The following is a 20,250-nucleotide window of genomic DNA, read 5'->3' on the forward strand; positions in this document are numbered from 1 at the left end:
GGGGCAAGAGGCACCCTCACCATCTCTGGGTTTTTGTAGGCATTGGTCTTCTGCCCCCTAATGGTAGAACACATCATAGGACTTTGGCTTTATTTGTCTTCCCTAAAATAGATGTTATGTGAAATGTAATAGGTTAAACAAAACAGTATTTGGTTAATAAAAGCATAAATGTCATCCAGGCAAACTATGAATTTATTATGACCAAATAATTAGGACATCCCGTAGCCCACTAACACATTGCAATATGGCAGGGATCATCAACTAGATTAAGGTTGGCCCGATTTTTTTATTGAACCTTGAACTGATGGTCAGGTGGCGGGAGCATAAATAAAAATAATTTTCAGCGAAGTGGGCGGAGTCTTTCGAATATTTGGGGGCGTGGTCGGCCATACAAACTGACCAATGAGCTGACGAAGTACTTGGAAGTGGTGGATTTGAAAGTGTGTTATAAACAGACAGACGGACGGACGTTTTTTGTAGTGAAGTATAATTATTTCACTTGAAAGTACATTTTAGAAAAGGTGAGATGCGTTTTAATCTAATGTACGGTGAAAAAAATAGTGATTTGGATTGCTTTATAGCTTTGTTTCCTTGCAAGTCTGTGTGTTCGGCCACGACTGGGAGCTAACTAGCTAGAGCTAGTAGCTAACGTTATTAGCTAAGCTACCTTTGCTTTGGCTAGACAATATGCAGATGGTTAGCTAGCTAAGGACGTTAATTTAGCTACACATATCCCAGCGAGCTGGTTAGTTACATCAGGGTCCGTTTTCTGCTTGCTGATTCAGACATCAGAAGGATATATATCGCACTATAGCATAGATGTCATATGTGTGAATAGCTAACTAGGCTTAATCAGGAGCTGCCTCAACATATCCATTAGCTAACAACGGTAACGTTAGCTACGTTCTTTGCAGAGATGTCGGAGGAGGAGCATACAGACAGACAGCACCAACTTGCCATGTTGTGTCAGAGGCTCGACCGAATTAAAACAAGATATCTAACCGAAGGTAATAACACAATTTCATTCGTTCTATGGCGAAGACAACATGGCCTCATATAGTCTCCCCTGTAGCTCAGTTGGTAGAGCATGGCGCTTGCAACGCCAGGGTTGTGGGTTCGTTTCCCACGGTGGTATGAAAATGTATACACTCATTAACTGTAAGTCGCTCTGGATAAGAGCGTCTGCTAAATGACTTAAATGTAAATGTTGTACATAATGATATGCCGATATAAGACCACTGAGTTTGCAAATAAATGGTCACTCACTGTATTTTTCATGCAGATGACACTGATAATATCAACCAGGCCATTGGCTCAAATTCCCCTGAAACGTGTCTCGCATATCTGATGGGCTTGGAGAAGAAAGGAGACCCTCACTTGGATCCTAGTCATCTCACAAAGCTTACAGACTTCTATACCCGTGTATTCTCAACTATGCCACTGGGAAAACACTGCCAAAATGAGAGCTATGCCAGAATGCTGGTCAGATTTGCAGAGCTGAATGTGTGAGTGAACCATGATCATACTGTTCCATGAGATGGTTGAGCCTTGTTTTGCAACATGTTCTTCTGTTGACTGTACTTAGCTACATCAGTTAAAAATGCAATGTGTGGGGTGTATTAATAATATTAAAGGGGCAATCTGGGATAAGGCTAGAGAAATGTAACCACTCTCAAATTAATGGATGCAATGACTGACCATCCATGAGATCAAAATGATAGTTTTATCCATGTTTTGAAGCTATTCAGTGTTTGTTTACAATTACATGGTTTACAAATAATGGAAGTAAAATAAGTTTAGATGTTGGGTTCTGATCGATTACAACAGTTGAACTAAGCTCATGGGGCATTTATACCAGTAAATTATGTTCTTCCAAAAATCAAAGGCACCTCAATACTACCAAAAATGGATGTACCAATCCCAGATTGCCCCTTTAACAGACACCTTTTTGGTATTTAGTTTAGTTCAGTCGAATGAGTCTTTTAATGTCTTTCAGAATCCAAGACACCAATGGGGCAGAGGGCAACTTCAATGTTGCGACTACACACTGCCAGGATTTTGCTTTTGTCCACATTGCACACGCTCAGTTTGAACTGTCTCAAGGTAGAGAGATGCACAACAATCTTTGGTTCGACTGGCGTAGATTATTTATACTCACAGACGACACAATTTGGGTTATTTACTCAACTTTAGCTCCATGGTTTTACCAGCTTTTTCATATTGATAAATACTCAGACACCCGATACAATACACACCCATAGCAACTATTGAATCTCTAACATCTTATTTATATCCTGACGATGCATGCATCAGTCCAATCTGTGAAGCTCACATTCAGAAACTATACTGCTGCAGGAAAGTATTATTGGTATCTAGTCAGTAAATCTTTTTTTATATATTTTTTGGTGCTATCCCATCTCAAAAGGCAACACAAAGAAAAGTACTTGGATACTTCAGAGGGCCATTGAACTGAATGCCAAACCCAGCGACCTGCTGGAGGCTGCTATGCAGAACTTGATATTGGGCAAAGCAGAACTTCTTTCCTCTGAGGATAAGGAAAATGTACCAGGTTAGTTTTTATGTCCAATTTCCAATCCCATTTGAGATCAGTATTAACCGGAAGCCCATCTTGATTTTTATGTCAAAGACAAGAAGTAGTATAATACATGACCATGTTTCTTCACCCTAGATTTTTTTTAAATGCAATCACCACTTTTATGCTGCTTTAGGGTACTAGTACTGTATATTCATTGTCTTAATGTGTTGTCAAAACTATTTTTCTTTCAGTCTCAACTTATAATACACATGGTTCTGCAAAAAATGGCACAGAATTTCGCAAAGTCTCCAGAAACTCTGACGGTACAGGCGACTTGCAGCTCTCCAGTATTTTTTCTTCAGGGTAAAATACGATTGTTTTGTTTTTTACAATGCCAAGTTCTCACACCAAGGTTCTGTCTTTGTTTTGCTTTACATTCTTCTATTCTGTCTCGTGAAAAATGATTGTTGACACTGTTCTTCTCATTCTCTTAGAACAACGGAACCACGAGGTGGACCCCTAGAAGACGAGGTTCCATCTTGGAGGTCTGGGTCTCAACGAAAGAGAGCCGTTGGCATGGTAAAGTTTGATTTTGTCTTTTAAAGATCCTACATTCATTTTTATTAGTAGTAGTTTTAAATAGTGTTGGGGGGGGGGGGGAATTGAAACAGTTACATATCGCAATATTATTTTGGACGATATTGTATTTGTATTTGTTTTTTTTGTTAGGTAGCGTTAGCTAGCGCTAGTTGGCTGTACCTGTGCCAAAACTTGGGTATTTTTCATCCTATAGCTTGTTCTCCATCTTCTTTTTAAATAGTGAGTCAACATGTTGTCAGCACTTTTATTTCCCTGACTGATCAAAACTCGTTTTTATTATGGCTCTCTCTTGTCTCTGCAGCAGACATATAGTCAGCGATATGTTTGGAACATCAAATCGCAAATAAAATCACAGTATCTAATTGCAATACATATAGAATCGTGAGAATTGCAATATATATCGTATCGGTACCTAAGTATCGTGAGAATATCATATCGTGAGGTCCCTGGCAATTCCCAGCCCTAGTTTTAAAATAGTTTTTCCATCACTTCTCTGATTTTTAAAACATCTCCTGTTCTTTATTATCCTGCCCTCTAGCCAGGGAGAGTGCCTGTACTCCACCACTCTATCCCAGAAATGGATGATGATGATGACAGTGATGGAAGACAAGTGAAGAGGAGGGAGGCTCTCATCCCAAGTAGCTTATCCAGGTAAGCATTTTTTACCTATGTCAAGGGAACACATTCAGAACAAAGGATTACAAAGCCTAAACTGATGAATGGAAATTTGTTTTAGGCAAACGTCTGGTTCAAGTGCCACGTTTACCTTGTCCTCAGCCAAGAAGCATGTTGAAGATGGGGACTTCCTCAATCTAAAGGTTTGAATGAAAATCCCCACATTTCAGTTGTAATTATAGATTGTATAAGAATCTTCTAGCGCCCGGCCCAACTGTTTACAATTATATAAAATAACATGGAGAGCAGAGCATAGTAAAGTGATATCTTACATAATCCTATTTTAAAGACTGGAGTTGATTGGACAGTCATATCATTGTTGATTTACTCTCTCAGACACCTATCATTAGCCCTGAGCCACGCCCATGGGAGGACATGGGAATGGTGGACTCCACCACTACACTGCTGCACAGGCAAGACAGAAGAGATGCCACTAGGATGGAAGGTAGGTACCTTTACATTGAAGTAAAACTATTTTTACCTAGTTGTTGACGGTGCATAAAGCTTGTTTAGTAAAAAGCAAGAGTTGGTGCACACCCACATATTCAAGGAGGTGCTGACTAACGGAATGGTAAAAATTCATTCTCACTCATATCGAGTTTGTTCTCTGCTGTTTCAATGGTAGATACCACTGACAATATAAACCAGATCATCGGTTCCAACTCCCCTGAGGCTTGCCGGATGTATCTGACCAAGCTGGAGAAGAGGGGTAATCCTCAGACAGACACCAACCTTCTCCTAAAGCTGAAGGACTGCTATTCCAGAATCTTCTCAAGACTGCCATTGGGAATGTACAGCAAAAACGAGAGCTATGCCAAGATGCTGGTCCGATATGCTGAACTCAAAGGGTGAGTGTACTTCGGGATGTTTTGGAGTATTAAAAACCCTGCATATATTCAGATATGTTTCCAGTGTTCTAGAATTGGTTTGATGGCTGTCTAAAAATTTCCTCTGTAGCATTGATGACCCAGATGATGCTCGGGACAACTTCATCGTTGCGAGATCCAACTGCAAAGGCTTTGCCTTTGTGCACATAGCACATGCTCAGTTTGAGGTCACTCAAGGTAGTTTATTTTTTTACATAAAATATTTTGCATAATATAGAGTTTAGATACTGAACATTTATATTTAGATACTAAAGAGATTTTTGTTCATATTCTTCTAAAAGGTCAGGTCAAGAAAGGCACCTCAATACTACAGAAAGCCCTTCAGGTGAACGCAAAGCCCACTGAACTAATTGAGACGGCAATGCAGAAGCTAAAAGCCGGGAATTACCAGTTTCTCCCCGAAGAAGACCGAGAGAGTCTCCCAGGTAGGTTTCATTTACTTTTAGTCAATTATGCTGTACGTCTTGGTCGTGTTCATTAGGGCATGGAATGGAAAATGTAGTCCCTCCCTGTTTGTCTGTTTTCTTCTGTTTGGTACCTAATGAACATGACCCAGTTCATCCTGACTACAAAGTGATAACAGCTTCAAGCTTAAAGCTTGCAAACCTGATGTAAGTTTTAGTTGAATAGATTCCTTATATGTGTGTTTCTTTTTACAGAGCCACAGTCCCACGGGTCATTAAGTCTGTCAAACTATGGTAGAGAGAGGGAGCCGGAGATTCCCGCCCGTTTACCTCTGAGCCAGACACAGCCCAAACCCTCTAGCATGGAGCCATCTTCAGGGTGGAAAATGCCAGCCCGCGTCAGCCGAGTCGTGTCTCCAGAGGTTTGGCTTTGTGTTTTATTTTTGGGATTACTACTGTGTTATGAACATGAAAAGTGCTGGCATCAAACTCCAATTTAGTTTTAGTTCTTATGGCTGCGTTAAAACCACATTTCTGTGGTTAACACTTATGTTTTTGTTGTTTTTCTTTTGGATTCTTCAATTTTAACCTCTGGGTTTAACTGTGTGTGTGGTCGTCATCAGGAGAAGCACACCCCTCCTGATTTCAGACCCACTCCACGTCTGGTGGACTCTCTACCCACCCCATCCCGCCCTCTCCCGTCCAGACTCAATCCACCCGTCGCCTGCCAGACGCCCAACACCAAAGACCCTTTTGCCAACAGGTGAGCGGGCTGGAGTAGACATGTATCTGACATAAAAGCTCTTGTACAATGATCCTAATCATCATTATCTAATTATTCTATTTCAGCTCTTGATATTAGGAAATGGTATTGTCAGTGTTGGGGAAGCTACTCTGAAAATATGGTTTATCAAGCTACCAATTACTTCACACTGGAAGAAGTTGAGCTACAGTAAAGCTACCCTCAAGAAAAATATAGTTTAACTAAAGTTACCTTGAAAACTACCTCGTGAAAAATGATCATATTTAAATCTGAACTGTCATAATGCAAAGTTAAGACTGTCATTCATACTGTGACGTGGTGTGAGTAACAGTCACGGCAGATGGTGTAGTGAGATTTGTGAGTGCATTTCGTCTTGGAATCAAGAGGAAAGTTGGGAAGCAGTGATGTAAACATTGAATTCCCTTCTCTCCTCACAGTTACGTTACCCCTGTGGTCAAGAGGAACCCCCCATTTGCGGCCCCTCTTTCAGTAGCCCATAAAGCCGGCCCTGCCCAGCAGCAGCTGGGCACCCCCCTCAGCCAGGTGTCCTATGCCCAACAGACCCCCCAGGTAAACCACAAACGCCATCCATGGGATTTCCGTGATCACTTGACCTGAACAGGCAAAACGCCGTCAGGTCAGGAGGAACAAACGCATGGCCCTAGTTATGTTCTATTTGTGAGTTTGCTGTTTAAGTTATAGGCCTATGTCAAATGAAATGTGAACTTGATGGTTGAATGACTCTGCACTTGTCCCTTACTTCAGGGTTCCGTCGCTGCTCTCTCAAACGAGTCCATCATAATAAAGGGCAAACAGTTCCTCGTCCTGAAGATGATTGGCCGAGGTGGATCCAGTAAGGTAGGGTCTAGTTGTCTTGTTCATTAGGGCACAATGTAAAAAAAGCTCTCAAAACATTGTGCAATGGAAAACAAAAAACAGAGTTTCTTGTTGGACAATTTAAGATGGTACCCCCCCACGGGGTGCCAGTATGAAGAAAAAAAGAAGAAAAAAATTATGCAGTCGCTCTGGATAAGAGTGTCTGCTAAAAATGATTAAATTTAAAAAATGTTTGAAACAGTAAGATACCAGGGAACAGGTGGTTTGATGGACGATTGGCTGTTTTTTCAGCTGGTTTGATGGTAGGTTCTCTGTCATTTCAGGTGTACCAGGTTCTGGACCAAAGGAATCAGCTGTTTGCTGTGAAGTATGTGAACCTGGAGGAGGCTGATGCCCAGACAGTGGAGAGCTACAAGAATGAGATAGAGCATCTCAATCACCTGCAGCAGTACAGTGATCAGATCATCAAGCTGTATGATTAGTGAGTGTTCTGTGTTCCCTACTCTGACTTATTCCGCTAGGGTCTAGCAATAAATTAATTAGATTTTTGGATAAATGCATACTGTGCATCCAAAACATAACAAAAACTGGTGGTACTGGTACGTACAGTGAGGGAAAAAAGTATTTGATCCCCTGCTGATTTTGTACGTTTGCCCACTGACAAAGAAATGATCAGTCTATAATTTTAATGGTAGGTTTATTTGAACAGTGAGAGACAGAATAACAACAAAAAAATCCAGAAAAACGCATGTCAAAAATGTTATAAATTGATTTGCATTTTAATGGGGGAAATAAGTATTTGACCCCCCCTCAATCAGAAAGATTTCTGGCTCCCAGGTGTCTTTTATATAGGTAACGAGCTGAGATTAGGAGCACACTCTTAAAGGGAGTGCTCCTAATCTCAGTTTGTTACCTGTATAAAAGTCACCTGTCCACAGAAGCAATCAATCAATCAGATTCCAAACTCTCCACCATGGCCAAGATCAAAGAGCACTCCAAGGATGTCAGGGACAAGATTGTAGACCTACACAAGGCTGGAATGGGCTACAAGACCATCGCCAAGCAGCTTGGTGAGAAGGTGACAACAGTTGGTGCGATTATTCGCAAATGGAAGAAACACAAAATAACTGTCAATCTCCCTCGGCCTGGGGCTCCATGCATGATCTCACCTCGTGGAGTTGCAATGATCATGAGAACAGTGAAGAATCAGCCCAGAACTACAAGGGCGGATCTTGTCAATGATCTCAAGGCAGCTGGGACCATAGTCACCAAGAAAACAATTGGTAACACACTACGCCGTGAAGGGCTGAAATCCTGCAGCGCCCGCAAGGTCCCCCTGCTCAAGAAAGCACATATACAGGGCCGTCTGAAGTTTGCCAATGAACATCTGAATGATTCAGAGGAGAACTGGGTGAAAGTGTTGTGGTCAGATGAGACCAAAATCGAGGTCTTTTGGCATCAACTCAACTCGCCGTGTTTGGAGGAGGAGGAGGAATGCTGCCTATGACCCCAAGAACACCATCCCCACCGTCAAACATGGAGGTGGAAACATTATGCTTTGGGGGTGTTTTTCTGCTAAGGGGACAGGACAACTTCACCGCATCAAAGGGACGATGGACGGGCCATGTACCGTCAAATCTTGGGTGAGAACCTCCTTCCCTCAGCCAGGGCATTGAAAATGGGTCGTGGATGGGTATTCCAGCATGACAATGACCCAAAACACACAGCCAAGGCAACAAAGGAGTGGCTCAAGAAGAAGCACATTAAGGTCCTGGAGTGGCCTAGCCAGTCTCCAGACCTTAATCCCATAGAAAATCTGTGGAGGGAGCTGAAGGTTCGAGTTGCCAAACGTCAGGCTCGAAACCTTAATGACTTGGAGAAGATCTGCAAAGAGGAGTGGAACAAAATCCCTCCTGAAATGTGTGCAAACCTGGTGGCCAACTACAAGAAACGTCTGACCTCTGTGATTGCCAACAAGGGTTTTGCCACCAAGTACTAAGTCATGTTTTGCAGAGGGGTCAAATACTTATTTCCCTCATTAAAATGCAAATCAATTTATAACATTTTTGACATGCATTCTTCTGGATTTTTTTTGTTATTCTGTCTCCTACTGTTCAAATAAACCTACCATTAAAATTATAGACTGATCATGTCTTTGTCAGTGGGCAAATGTACAAAATCAGCAGGGGATCAAATACTTTTTCCCCTCACTGTATATAGTCACATGGCCACAAAAAAAATATATGAATGATGACACCAACGTATTTTTTTCTTTCTTCTTTTAGTAATGTTTTTTTTTTACCCCCTCGTCTCATCGATCTTGTTTCAACTCCCCAACGGGCTTGGGAGAGGCGAAGGTCGAGTCATGCGTCCTCCGAAACGTGACCCGCCAAGCTGCGCTTCTTATTAACACCTGCTCGCTTAACCCGGAAGCTAGCCGCACCAATGTGTCGGAGGAAACACTGTTCAACTGACGACTGTGGTCAGCTTGCAGGTGCCCGGCCCACCACAAGGAGTGGCTAGAGCGCGATGAGCTAAGGAAAGCCCCCCCGGCCAAACCCTCCCATAACCCGGACGACGCTGGGCCAATTATGTGCCGCCCTATGGGACTCCGGGTCACGGCCGGCTGTGACACAGCCTGGAATCGAACCCCAGGCTGTAGTGACACCTCAACACTGCGATGCAGTGCCTTAGACCGCTGCGCCACTCGGGAGGCCCCTAAACACAACGTATTTCGATTGTGGTCCTCTGTTCCATCCCACTATACATGTCATGTGATTCCCAGTGAGCAGTGCTTTTTATCAGTCGAGTTCTCTTTTATTCCAGTGAAATAACCAACAGCTACATCTACATGCTGATGGAATGTGGTAACCTGGACCTCAACACCTGGCTACGGAACCGTAAAACTGTCAACCCACTGGAGAGGAAGTTCTACTGGAAGAATATGCTGGAGGCAGTACAGACCATCCACAAACATGGTTATTATCTCTCCATCTATCTTGAACTCTGGATCTCTCTTCATCAGTCACCCTTGTGTTTTCTAAGTTCCTCATACCCAACCATTGCAGTCTCTATAACAAGTATTTTTTGTGTAGGTATTGTCCATAGTGACTTGAAGCCAGCCAATTTTGTGATTGTGAATGCCTCGCTGAAATTGATCGACTTCGGCATTGCAAACCGCATCCAGCCTGATGTGACAAGCATTATGAAAGATTCTCAGGTAAGAGCACAACCCCCCCATCTCCAACTGTAGTTAATAATGTATGTATACATAACCAGAAGCTTGCCAAAATAAGGATCTTGATCCTAAACACAGGTGGGGACCTTGAACTACATGCCTCCCGAAGCCATCAAAGACACTTCATCCCAGCCAGGGAAGGCAAGCTCTAAGGTGCGCTGATGTCCCTTCCTTCTTATCCAAAACAATGTATTTTTAATACATGCATATTCCATATGGACTCATTTATATCAATGTTGAAAGATTATGTGTAATGATTTATAATAAATATTTTTGTTGATTTGATTCATAGATTAGTACTAAAGGTGATGTGTGGTCCCTTGGTTGCATCATGTACTGCATGACCTATGGGAAGACTCCATTCCAGACCATCACCAACCAGATCACCAAGCTACACGCCATCATTGACCCGTCCCATGAGATAGAGTTCCCTGACATTGCGGAGAAGGATCTGCTAGATGTGTTGAAGGTGAGTGATTCCTTTTCATTCTGCTATGTATTGGCTTTTTGGTTGAGTTTTGATTTAGTGTGAATGGCATGGATAAATGGGATCTGATGGGGATATATATTTTTCTACCACCAGAGGTGCTTGGTACGAAACCCAAGAGAGCGGATTTCCATCGCGGAGCTACTGGAACATTCATACCTAAAGCTTCAGTCTCAGCAACAGTCACCTGTGCCAGGTACATAACCGCACACACACTATGCATATTTACACCTCATACCTGCCATAATACCAAGTGTTTTTATTTATTTTTTAAATAAGAAAAATAATTGCAACAACTTTCATTTTGTCTTCCTCTATCTCCTTTCAGCACCTCCTGACAATAACGATCTGAAGAGGATCCTCAACGAGCTCGCTGCCTTACGGTCCCCCAACAGCATTGCCAGGGCTGCTAATGTAAGCGTAACAATGTGGAATTTCCAATAATGTTCCAGTCTTATCGTCATTTGCTTTTAACTGACTGGCATCTTCTCTGCAATCGACAGAACTTGGCGAAAATGTGCAACAGTGGTCGGAAACTGGATGCTGCAGGGTGTGTAAAGTCATCCAGCCAGCTCAACTGGAAGATGTGATCTGGCCATGTAGATTCTCCACTGATGGCCTAAAAAAAAACATGGGGTCAGCAGATGAGACGCCAATCCTGGCCTAAGTCGAGCTTTACCCAAGAGATACACTGCCCATGCCATGCTTCAGCACAACTAAAAAAATACGTCCTGCTTGGCAGTACACTGGCCCTGTTTGAATACTTTGAAAATGTATCCTTACTTCCTTCCCCTCAAAGTAATCGCTGATCTGACATGTCTGGATTGGTGAAAGCTATGAAGTGGAACCATTGCTTTTATTCTATCCAAGTATGTTAGATCAGTGATAACACCGAGGAAAGAAGGAAGCATTTGAACCGTTTTCAAGCAGGGCCCATATCTGCCCTACAGAGTTCTACCATCATCGCCATGTTGTATCCTCTCATGTCCTCATGACTTCCCCTTGCTCGCATCTTGAAGGATACGGATCTACACTTTTGTCAATTTTTTTTGACAGACACTTTTTTGTGTTTCCTTACTTTTATACATTTTACTGTCCTCAAACATGTAACTATAAAAAATACTCAACAAATAAACTAGCTAATTGTATTATTGATGTTTATTTCTTTAAGCGGTCACTTTCATCTGTAGTTATTTGTAGGAATATCAATTTTTTTTACTGCCACTGGTAGGATACAAATAACTAGAAGTCTTGAATGGATGGATGAAAGGGGGCATTTTATGTGAGGGGTGGGGGGATAACCTGCTATGACATAATGTAAACTGGGATGATTTCAGTGTATGGTAATAATGCTGTCTCAAATTGATATCAAAACCAACCGAAGGATTTCAGCACAACATCAGGGAGAGCTATGAAAATTGACCAATACTGCATGCACCATTTTCTAATACCTCTATCAGCATGACTGTTCCATGCTCTTCACGACACCAGACATCTTCCTCTCTTTTTCACCTGTTTGCACCCAGGAATGGTTTCCACTAGATAGCACAGCCACAAAGTCAGAATTGGTTTTTGTAAAGTTTCCTGAAAACAAAAAATAGCTTTTTGGTCTTTAAGGTTAGCAGTGTGGTTAGGGTTGGGTTTAAATGGGTCATTAGTTGTCTTTTTACCTAAGCACAGTACTTGACTTGGGAATGAGCTCACAGAATTGAGTAAAGGCACGTTCCTGCACCTCCTATAGAATATTATCTAACAAAGTATTGAGTTCCTGCACCTATTTCAGACCAAGACAAGCACTGGCCTAAACACGCATTTATAGTCAGGTAAAATTCATAGCAAGCAGTAGGGAGGGGGTGGGAAAACGAAAGGGATATATAGTATATATTGACAATAATAATACATTTTATTTGGCAGATACCTTTCAGGACACTCATAATACATTTTATTTGGCAGATTCCTTTCAGGACACTCAAGGACATATTACATAAAATCTAGTCCTGTACATGAAATCTATTTCATTTAGGCCTATGTAATGAATTTGAATTATGCTTTATTATTTACAGGGAAAAAACACATTTAAAATAACAATCAGCTTATCAATTTCATAATAATTGGTGGGTTCTGAAAAGTGTCACTTCGCACTGATACCATGTGCAGTAAACAGTAGCTATTGCTGTGTAGGCTACTCACCGTTAGCTAGCTAGCTAGACTCACTAGGCTATCAAAAACAAGTAAAATTGCCAATTAAAGATCACTGTTCAATTTTTTCTAGAGACCGAGTATAGAAGAGGATGTTGGAGCATTTGCCAAGTCATTTGATAACAGTGATTTTGCCATGAAGGGCCTCCAGTCCCCCTCTATATCAATCACTGATTGCATTAATCTAATTGAGGGCCTTAAAGACAGTTTCAGTGAATTCAGAGACAATGATCAGCACTACAACACTGTTTTTATTCAACACTTTTAGAAATCATGAAACACGCTTCTCCACTTCGACTCGCACTCTCTCCCTTCCTCGGCTGAGAAATGGCCATCAGTCCAGTGAAATAAAAATAAAAAAGTTATTTCAGTTTATGCTCCGATGTGCCTCTCAAGTAATAGGCTACAACAACTGACCTCTGACCAGTGTTTCCATATTGAAATATAAGGGACTTTACCTTATCAGACCTCTTATATGTGAAAATAGGCAAATGCATGAGACAATATTTCCAGTCAACGTAAATAGCCTATTTTTAGGAATGTAATTTATTTGGAAATAGACCTTTGCCCTGGGCTTTTCCGCTCATGCACTATAGTTAGGCCCTATAGGCTATTGATTATTTAATTGATATCACACAATACATTGTAGGTGCACTAAGAAAAGGTTGGTGACCGCTGTTCCAGTCTATATAGGCTATGGCCTATTAGTATGTGTATTAGCATACTGTTATGCTATAATCTAAGTTTCCTTTTCTGGTTTTTACAATGCAGAGTGTAACCTAATACAAAGCTGATCTACTTTGATTGGCCTCCGTGCCAGTGATTAACACTAGAAAGGCCTCGTTGGACACACCTTTCGGGCCAATGATGTGTCTTTTGAAAGTCAACATGCTAACAGTCTAATAAATACAGTGCATCAATCTACACAAAGCAAAAACAGGTTTTTAGAAATGTTAGCACATTTTTAACAAAAAAAAACAACAGAAATATCACATTTACATAAGTATTCAGACCCTTTACTCAGTACTTTGTTGAAGTACCTTTGGCAGCGATTACAGCCTTGAGTCTTCTTGGGTATGATGCTACAAGCTTGGCACACATGTATTTGGGGAGTTTCTCCCATTCTTCTCTGCAGATCCTCTCAAGCTCTGTCAGGTTGGATGGGGAGCGTCGCTGCACAGCTATTTTCAGGTCTCTCCAGAGATGTTCGAATGGGTTCAAGATCGGGCTCTGGCTGGGCCACTCAAGGACATTCAGAGACTTGTCCCGAAGCCACTCCTGCGTTGTCTTGGCTGTGTGCTCAGTCATCTGTTTAGGTCACTCATTGCTTTGTTTTTCAGGTGCATGTGGGTATTGGTTCTCCACAGGGGCGCAACTTTGGTTTTAGAAGTGGGGGGACATACATTATTATTATTATTATTATTTATTTTTATCCAGTCAGATAAACACACCAAACAGCCTACCCGACCGCTCTGAGGTGTTTGCATGGTCCTAAAGCACACCGTTGCCTCGTTTTGTATCACATTCCAATGACAAAAATGCAATTTCAGAATGTGGCAAGAAGAAGTAGACCACTTATTTGGCTTTATTTTTTTCTATCAATTTTTGTAATCTTTCCTGGATCAGATGATGATGGTCGACAATATCACTAGACAACTAGCCTACAGCTAGACACCAATGCGCATCCAATCCATCCAACAAGTATACTTTAATGACAGTAGGCCTATAGTTGACCCTTTTAGTTAGAAGCATTCGATTTTCCAATGGCATAGGCCTACATTATATTGGATTTGTGTGCCCATGAGAACTGTTTTCACAGGGAAACACAATTCAATGTTACATAGGCATAGTTAAACTTACAGTGCACTTTCTGAGATCTCCAAGATCCAGGATTCATACAGGGTTTAAGTTCAATTTACTAATTAAAACGCAGCTTACCCACCTTTTTCAGAAAAATGCATTGAAAGTATAGGGAGCATTACTTTTTTTCACCGCGACCAGCAATCATAGCTTACCCACCAATTTTTTTTTTTACCACTATATCACTGGCTACATGTAGGCCTATTTGAAGTTCATGGTAATACACATTGTAGCCTAGTCTATTAAATTGACTGTGTGTGTTAGGGTGACCATCCCGTTTTCCCCAGGACAATTTCAGCCCCATTTCAGGTGTCCTGACTTTTCAGGCTACAAAAAAGGTCAATTTGTCAGCAAGAAGCGTCAATTAATGTAGGCCTAATAAATGGCAATCACAGAATGTCATTAGGCACACTTTTTGGTGTTTGTAAACAAATGTCTATTTCCATTCATCAAATGGTGTGAGTGTACATACAGTGCATTGTTTGGTTGCTGGAATTATTTTGGAGTGGATAAACATGCACAGGTAGCCTACTTTTTGAAGAGATTTGTTTGACAATCAGATGAAAACACTGGTTGTGTTCATGCTACATTTTAAGGTAATTCGTTTTTACCGTTAAATTAAGTCTTTATTATTAGGCCCTGCCTATAGTTTATTATGTGTAGGTCTATGTGAGTAGCATGTTAAATGCAAGAGTCATGGATTTACATAGGACTACAAGACTATTTGGTCTATAATGCGAAATCACGTTAGATGGTTTGTTGTTTGTGATCGATTATAGTACGGTATATGGTAGGCTTTTATGAGAATTTAATGATGATTTGAGTGCCCAAATTTTGGCCCAACTACATTTATGCTGGACCTGCCGGCCGACAATGGATTTCTGCCTATGCCACTGGTTTAAAATCAAAGTTTAAGTACATCAATTGTAGAAATGGGCGCGATTTCTGACTTTGTGGCTGTGGTAACTAGTATCGACCCAGTTTCATCATTCCACAATAAAAAGTTTTTCGTTTTTTCATGTTTAGCACAACCAGAAAGAGGAAGAGAGAGGCCCAACTCGACGGAAAAGCTTTGAGAGAAAAACACTGTATGGGCGTTGTCTCGAGATTGTTATGCATATTCATTAAATGAGGCGTCTCTCTCCATTGAATATAGGCGGTTGACGTCAACAACCCTCATCGAATATTCAATAAAAATATTACAATAATGAGATGTATCCACCAATCCAAAGAAAGGATGGGCGGGTGCCAGACAGCCCGCCGTGCCGCTTTGTGGACAACGATTCCCAGTGTTAGGGCAAAGAGACTATCTTGTTAGTATATCCATAATCTTTGACACAACTTCATTACCTGCGTCAAAGGCTGTGTTCGAGAGAATCAAAACCGCGACGTTTCATGGGTTTAATTGTGACTGACTGATCAACAAATAATATTGAGTAGTTATTTAGGGTGCAAGGTGATTTGTAGATCAGTCAGTCTCGACTCGCTTTTAAAGTCGACTCGCTGTCGAACATGTCAAGGAGGGAGTTCGATTAATCTCGCCCGGGCGCCCGTGTAGGCGTGTTTTGCACCGGCTGAAAGTTGATCACATTCGATTAGGAACCGGGCTGCCTCCCGGGCTTGAGTCGGCTCAACATAAAAGTGATTTAATAAGAACGTGTAGTAATGAGTTGGATTCTGTGTTTTCCCATGCAAAAGTGATTGCTTTTGATAAAAACGTTTTATCTACCTTCCCAATAAAAAAATTATAAAATATTTATTTTATGGAAAATATATTTTGTATGTTTCTGGACGATGCCATGCTGCCTTGATTACTGTTCGATTTGAGAAGGGCGCTCCTCCCTACCCGCTTTCGCCCGATGACGTGCCGGACATGTCAACGCGGGCCAGCATAAAATAACTCCCTCAAGTATTCAGGGTCGATGGAGGGCGATTGGACAAGAGGCTGAACCCACCGAGACCACCCACTGTTTCAACCAATCACAGCCCCTTTCGTCTAAAAAGGGACTCTGTCATCTTTCTCTGCTTCCTGTTCAGTCCACTCACAACAGTAATGGCGGCTGCTGCACGGTTTCTGCTTAGAGGTGCAGGCTCGAAAGCCTCCATCGCGAATGTAAATAGCGGTGCTCAGAGCTCGTTTGGGATCACTCTGCTGAGGTTATCCCCGAATTGCTCATCCCAAACAAAGACACAAAGAAGGAATGCAGCGCACTTCACCTACCACCCTGACCCTGTCCCCACAGAGTATGGTAAGTGAAATGCCCTTGCATTCTCAAATAATTTGTCATACAGATAACTATCTTTGCTGAAAAGGTAAAGATCATTTGAAAATATTTTCAATTCGTGGTCTGTAATTTTTTTCTAAATGAGTTAGCTAACTAACTAACTAACATGCTAACATTAGCTAGCTAGTTAACGTTATTATTTTTCTGTTGGCAAGTTGGCTGTGTTGCATGCCCGGACTTTTGTTTGGCAGATGTGGAATGCGGTCACATGGGTCTTTCTATTAACTAGGGTACCAGTGAGCATGTTCAAACACTTTTCTCTTCACAGATTTGGCTATAATCGTGTGACATAAAACACTACCTTTATTTCCTACATTTATGATACTATTTGTTGATAGCAGAAACTAAGCATTTAACCATTTAATTATACATTTACATTGATCCTGTGAAATTCCTGGATATTGCTGTCAGACTCACTTTTTTTTTGTATGGAGACCTCAGAAGTGTACTATAACCTCGTAACATTTCGTATGGTGTGAACAGTTTTCATGGGCACACATCCAAAATAATGTATGTGATTGCAAAAATCCAATGCTTCAAACATAAAGAGGAACTTTAATATGATTAATAAAACAAAAATCGATACTGTCATTAACAGGCTTTTTCAATAATTCCGCATAATAGTTGTTTGATACACGTTTGATGTCTAGCTGTTTATGTTAAGTGGGGACATTATCGCGCAACATCAGCTGATTTAGGAAAGGATTTTCTGAATGACAGTCAAGTGATAAAGACCTTGTGTGATACTGCACACGATTTAACAACAGCCAAAGTGCGGGAATTAATGTTGATCTCGAGGATTGACAGAACATTTTTGTGTCTGTTGGGGCAGTCAAGATAATTAGCCTACTTCGTGGACAACATTAAATCAAGATTTCAGAGGTAAGATTATGGTCCGTGTACATTTTGATAGTTTGTTTTCCGAGTTAAAACGGAGCAATCGGGAACGTAAAAACGGCCAGTTATTCGTTTTTGAATAGAAATTGCATGTAAAACCAAAAAACAACTTGATATTTAGATGTTCAAATGTAGGTGGGGTTAAATGTGGAATGCCTGGTCAAGTGCACAGCCAACACTTCCTGTCCTTTCAAAGTAGGTGGTCACCCTTTTAATTACATTCTATGCATCTATTATTGATTAATAGCTGCCCATACCGTGCCAGAGTACCAAAATGAGGTAAGATTTCTCAATTTCTGCATAAGATTTAGTGTGTATGGACGTATTAAATAACTGCTGTTACTGTAAATGGTTAGCTGTTACTGTAAGTGGCGCAGTGGTCTAAGGCACTGCATCGCAGTGCTAGCTGTGCCACTAGAGATCCTGGTTCGAGTCCAGGCTCTGTCGCAGCCGGCCGCGACCGGGAGACCCATGGGCGGCGCACAATTGGTCCAGCGTCGTCCAAGGTAGGGGAGGTTTTGGCCGGCAGGGATGTGGGTTTCCCACGGGGGGCCAGTATAAAAAAACAACAAAAAAAACAACAACATGTATTCACTAACTGTAAGTCGCTCTGGATAAGAGCGTCTGCTAAATGACTAAAATGTAAATATATCCTAGCTACCTAGCTAACCATTGGTAATCTTATAAAATAATGCTATAAAACCAAAACAACATAATTTTTGCTAGATATGACCTAGCTATAGTTAGTCAGTGGTTGCACTAGCTGGAATGAAGCAAGGGAGTGAATAGTAGGCATGTAAATATATCCTGACACTGTTTACTGCAGCTCACCAGCTACCCGGACCTGTCTGATCAGCCTGATGGGGTGCCATGGGTGTGTCCAATTTACACCTGTGAAAATCTGTGCGTGTATAGCAATGGAATTGAACATCCAACCAATGCCTCAAGTGTCATGCTGTAGGTCCACTACACACCGCAGTTGAGAAGGTGAAAAGCTTCAAGTTCCTCGGCGTACACATCAATGACAATCTGAAATGCTCCACCCACACATTGTGTTAAAGAAGACACAACAGCGCCTCTTCAACCTCAGGAGGCTGAAGAAATTTGGCTTGGCCCCTAAGACCCTCACAAACTTTTACAGATGCACAATTGAAAGCATCCTGTCGGGCTGTATCACTGCCTGGTACGGCAACTGCACCGCCCGCAATCGCAGTGCTCTCCAGAGGGTTTGATTTGATTTGATTGGGGGGGGGGGGGGGGTAAATGATGGACTGTCGTTTATTTAACACTTTTTTGGTTACTACATGATTCCATATGTGTTATTTCATAGTTTTGATGTCTTCACTAATATTCTACAATGTAGAAAATAGTAAAAATAAAGAAAAACCCTTGAATGAGTAGGTGTGTCCACATTTTTGACTGGTACTGTACATCACAGAAGACAGAATTATAACAAAACTGTTTGACATAGAAACACCAGATTTTCTGTGTAATAAATAAATAAATAAATAAATAAATAAATAATAATAATGAAAAATATTAACATTCCACCCATGAGGCCACTAAGTAATTTGACGGTAGGAAAGGGATACAAAAGGCCTTCTTCAAAGGGACGACGCTTCAGGCTGAGGAGTGAGTTTCACAAAAAACCCCGTCTGCTGCAAGTCTTCAAGATCCAGCAAGGTTACTCATCAAAATAATGTGCTTTGGTGACCCATGATAATGTGATGAGAACCTTGCCTGAGACCTGAAGACGTGTTAGTTTGACATGTTAAGGTGTCCGCATGCTTCCCAGCCAAAACAGTTTGGACGAGTTCGTGCATATAATGTATTATGACGACATTTTGTGTGGTTTTTGTTCGTTTTGGACTTCGGTGATGTTTTTTTTGGCTGTTTGGGGACACATTTGTTTTTCTAGAGGCAAGCCGAAGTTCGGAGCTGAAGTCTACGCCCCTTCATCGGTGATTGGTCAACAGTAGGGATTCTTCAATAAAGTCTTTGTTGTCATTCAACGAGGGACGACTTGTTTTCATGCAATTTTTTCATTGAGAAATACTGCACCAAACATCTTAGTTGGATGTAAAATTGCGCGACTAAGATCTCATTTGCAAAAACATCAAAACGAATGACAGATTTCTTGGGTTAATTAATTTTGACTATTTTGAGGACTGGCTATGGCATCTCAAAATGGACAAACAGTACTATTGCTCTTTTTTTCTCGTTTGTCAAGCAACTGTTTTTTTTGTATTGTATTTAAAATAAAATATTATATTGTACTTTTTTTTGCCCTTTTTCTCCCCAATTTCTTGGTATCCAATTGGTAGTTAGTCTTGTCTCATCGCTGCAACGCCCCTACGGACTCTGGAGAGGCAAAGGTCGAGAGCCATGCGTCCTCCAAAACACGACCCTGCCAAGCATCACTGCTTCTTGACATACTGCTTGCTTAACCCGGAAGCCAGTTTCACCAATGTGTCAGAGGAAACACCGTCCAACTGACGACCGAAGTCAGCGAGCAGGCGCCCGTTCCGCCACAAGGAGTCGCTAGAGCACGATGAGACAAGGAAATCCCGGCCGGCCAAACC

General features: G+C 41.4%; 2 protein-coding genes across 2 annotated transcripts in view; both read left to right on the forward strand.

Annotated features, from left to right (window-relative positions):
- The first annotated feature begins 417 nt into the window (after positions 1-417).
- LOC311106786 (dual specificity protein kinase Ttk-like) lies at positions 418-11,574 on the forward strand. Its single transcript, XM_084149172.1, has 25 exons — positions 418-521; positions 915-1,007; positions 1,283-1,505; positions 1,997-2,103; positions 2,426-2,569; positions 2,788-2,899; positions 3,031-3,115; positions 3,675-3,787; positions 3,873-3,954; positions 4,148-4,256; positions 4,437-4,659; positions 4,769-4,875; positions 4,980-5,123; positions 5,358-5,524; positions 5,726-5,865; positions 6,303-6,435; positions 6,631-6,723; positions 7,026-7,183; positions 9,529-9,680; positions 9,798-9,922; positions 10,019-10,093; positions 10,233-10,409; positions 10,524-10,623; positions 10,756-10,841; positions 10,931-11,574. The coding sequence occupies exons 2-25, from the start codon at positions 917-919 to the stop codon at positions 11,015-11,017; spliced, it is 3,033 nt and encodes a 1,010-aa protein (XP_084005298.1). The 5' UTR covers positions 418-521; positions 915-916; the 3' UTR covers positions 11,018-11,574.
- Positions 11,575-16,344: 4,770 nt separating this feature from the next.
- The window catches only part of LOC311112181 (2-oxoisovalerate dehydrogenase subunit beta, mitochondrial-like), an 86,153-nt gene continuing 82,247 nt past the window's right edge, over positions 16,345-20,250 (forward strand). Inside the window, exon 1 of the mRNA XM_084155177.1 lies at positions 16,345-16,735. Within this exon, the coding sequence (XP_084011303.1) occupies positions 16,540-16,735 (196 nt within the window). The 5' untranslated portion in view covers positions 16,345-16,539. The remainder of the gene's footprint in view (positions 16,736-20,250) is intronic.

The sequence above is a fragment of the Coregonus lavaretus genome (assembly GCF_964263955.1).
Source record: "Coregonus lavaretus genome assembly, chromosome: 3".
Lineage (NCBI taxonomy): Eukaryota > Metazoa > Chordata > Actinopteri > Salmoniformes > Salmonidae > Coregonus > Coregonus lavaretus.

Coding starts and splice junctions, on each gene's coding strand:
- LOC311106786 (XM_084149172.1), top strand. CDS start 917: ATGTCGGAGGAGGAGCATACAGACAGACAGCACCAACTTGCCATGTTG. Junction 1,506..1,996: donor AGATTTGCAGAGCTGAATGT/GTGAGTGAACCA, acceptor AATGTCTTTCAG/AATCCAAGACACCAATGGGG. Junction 10,410..10,523: donor ATCTGCTAGATGTGTTGAAG/GTGAGTGATTCC, acceptor TTCTACCACCAG/AGGTGCTTGGTACGAAACCC.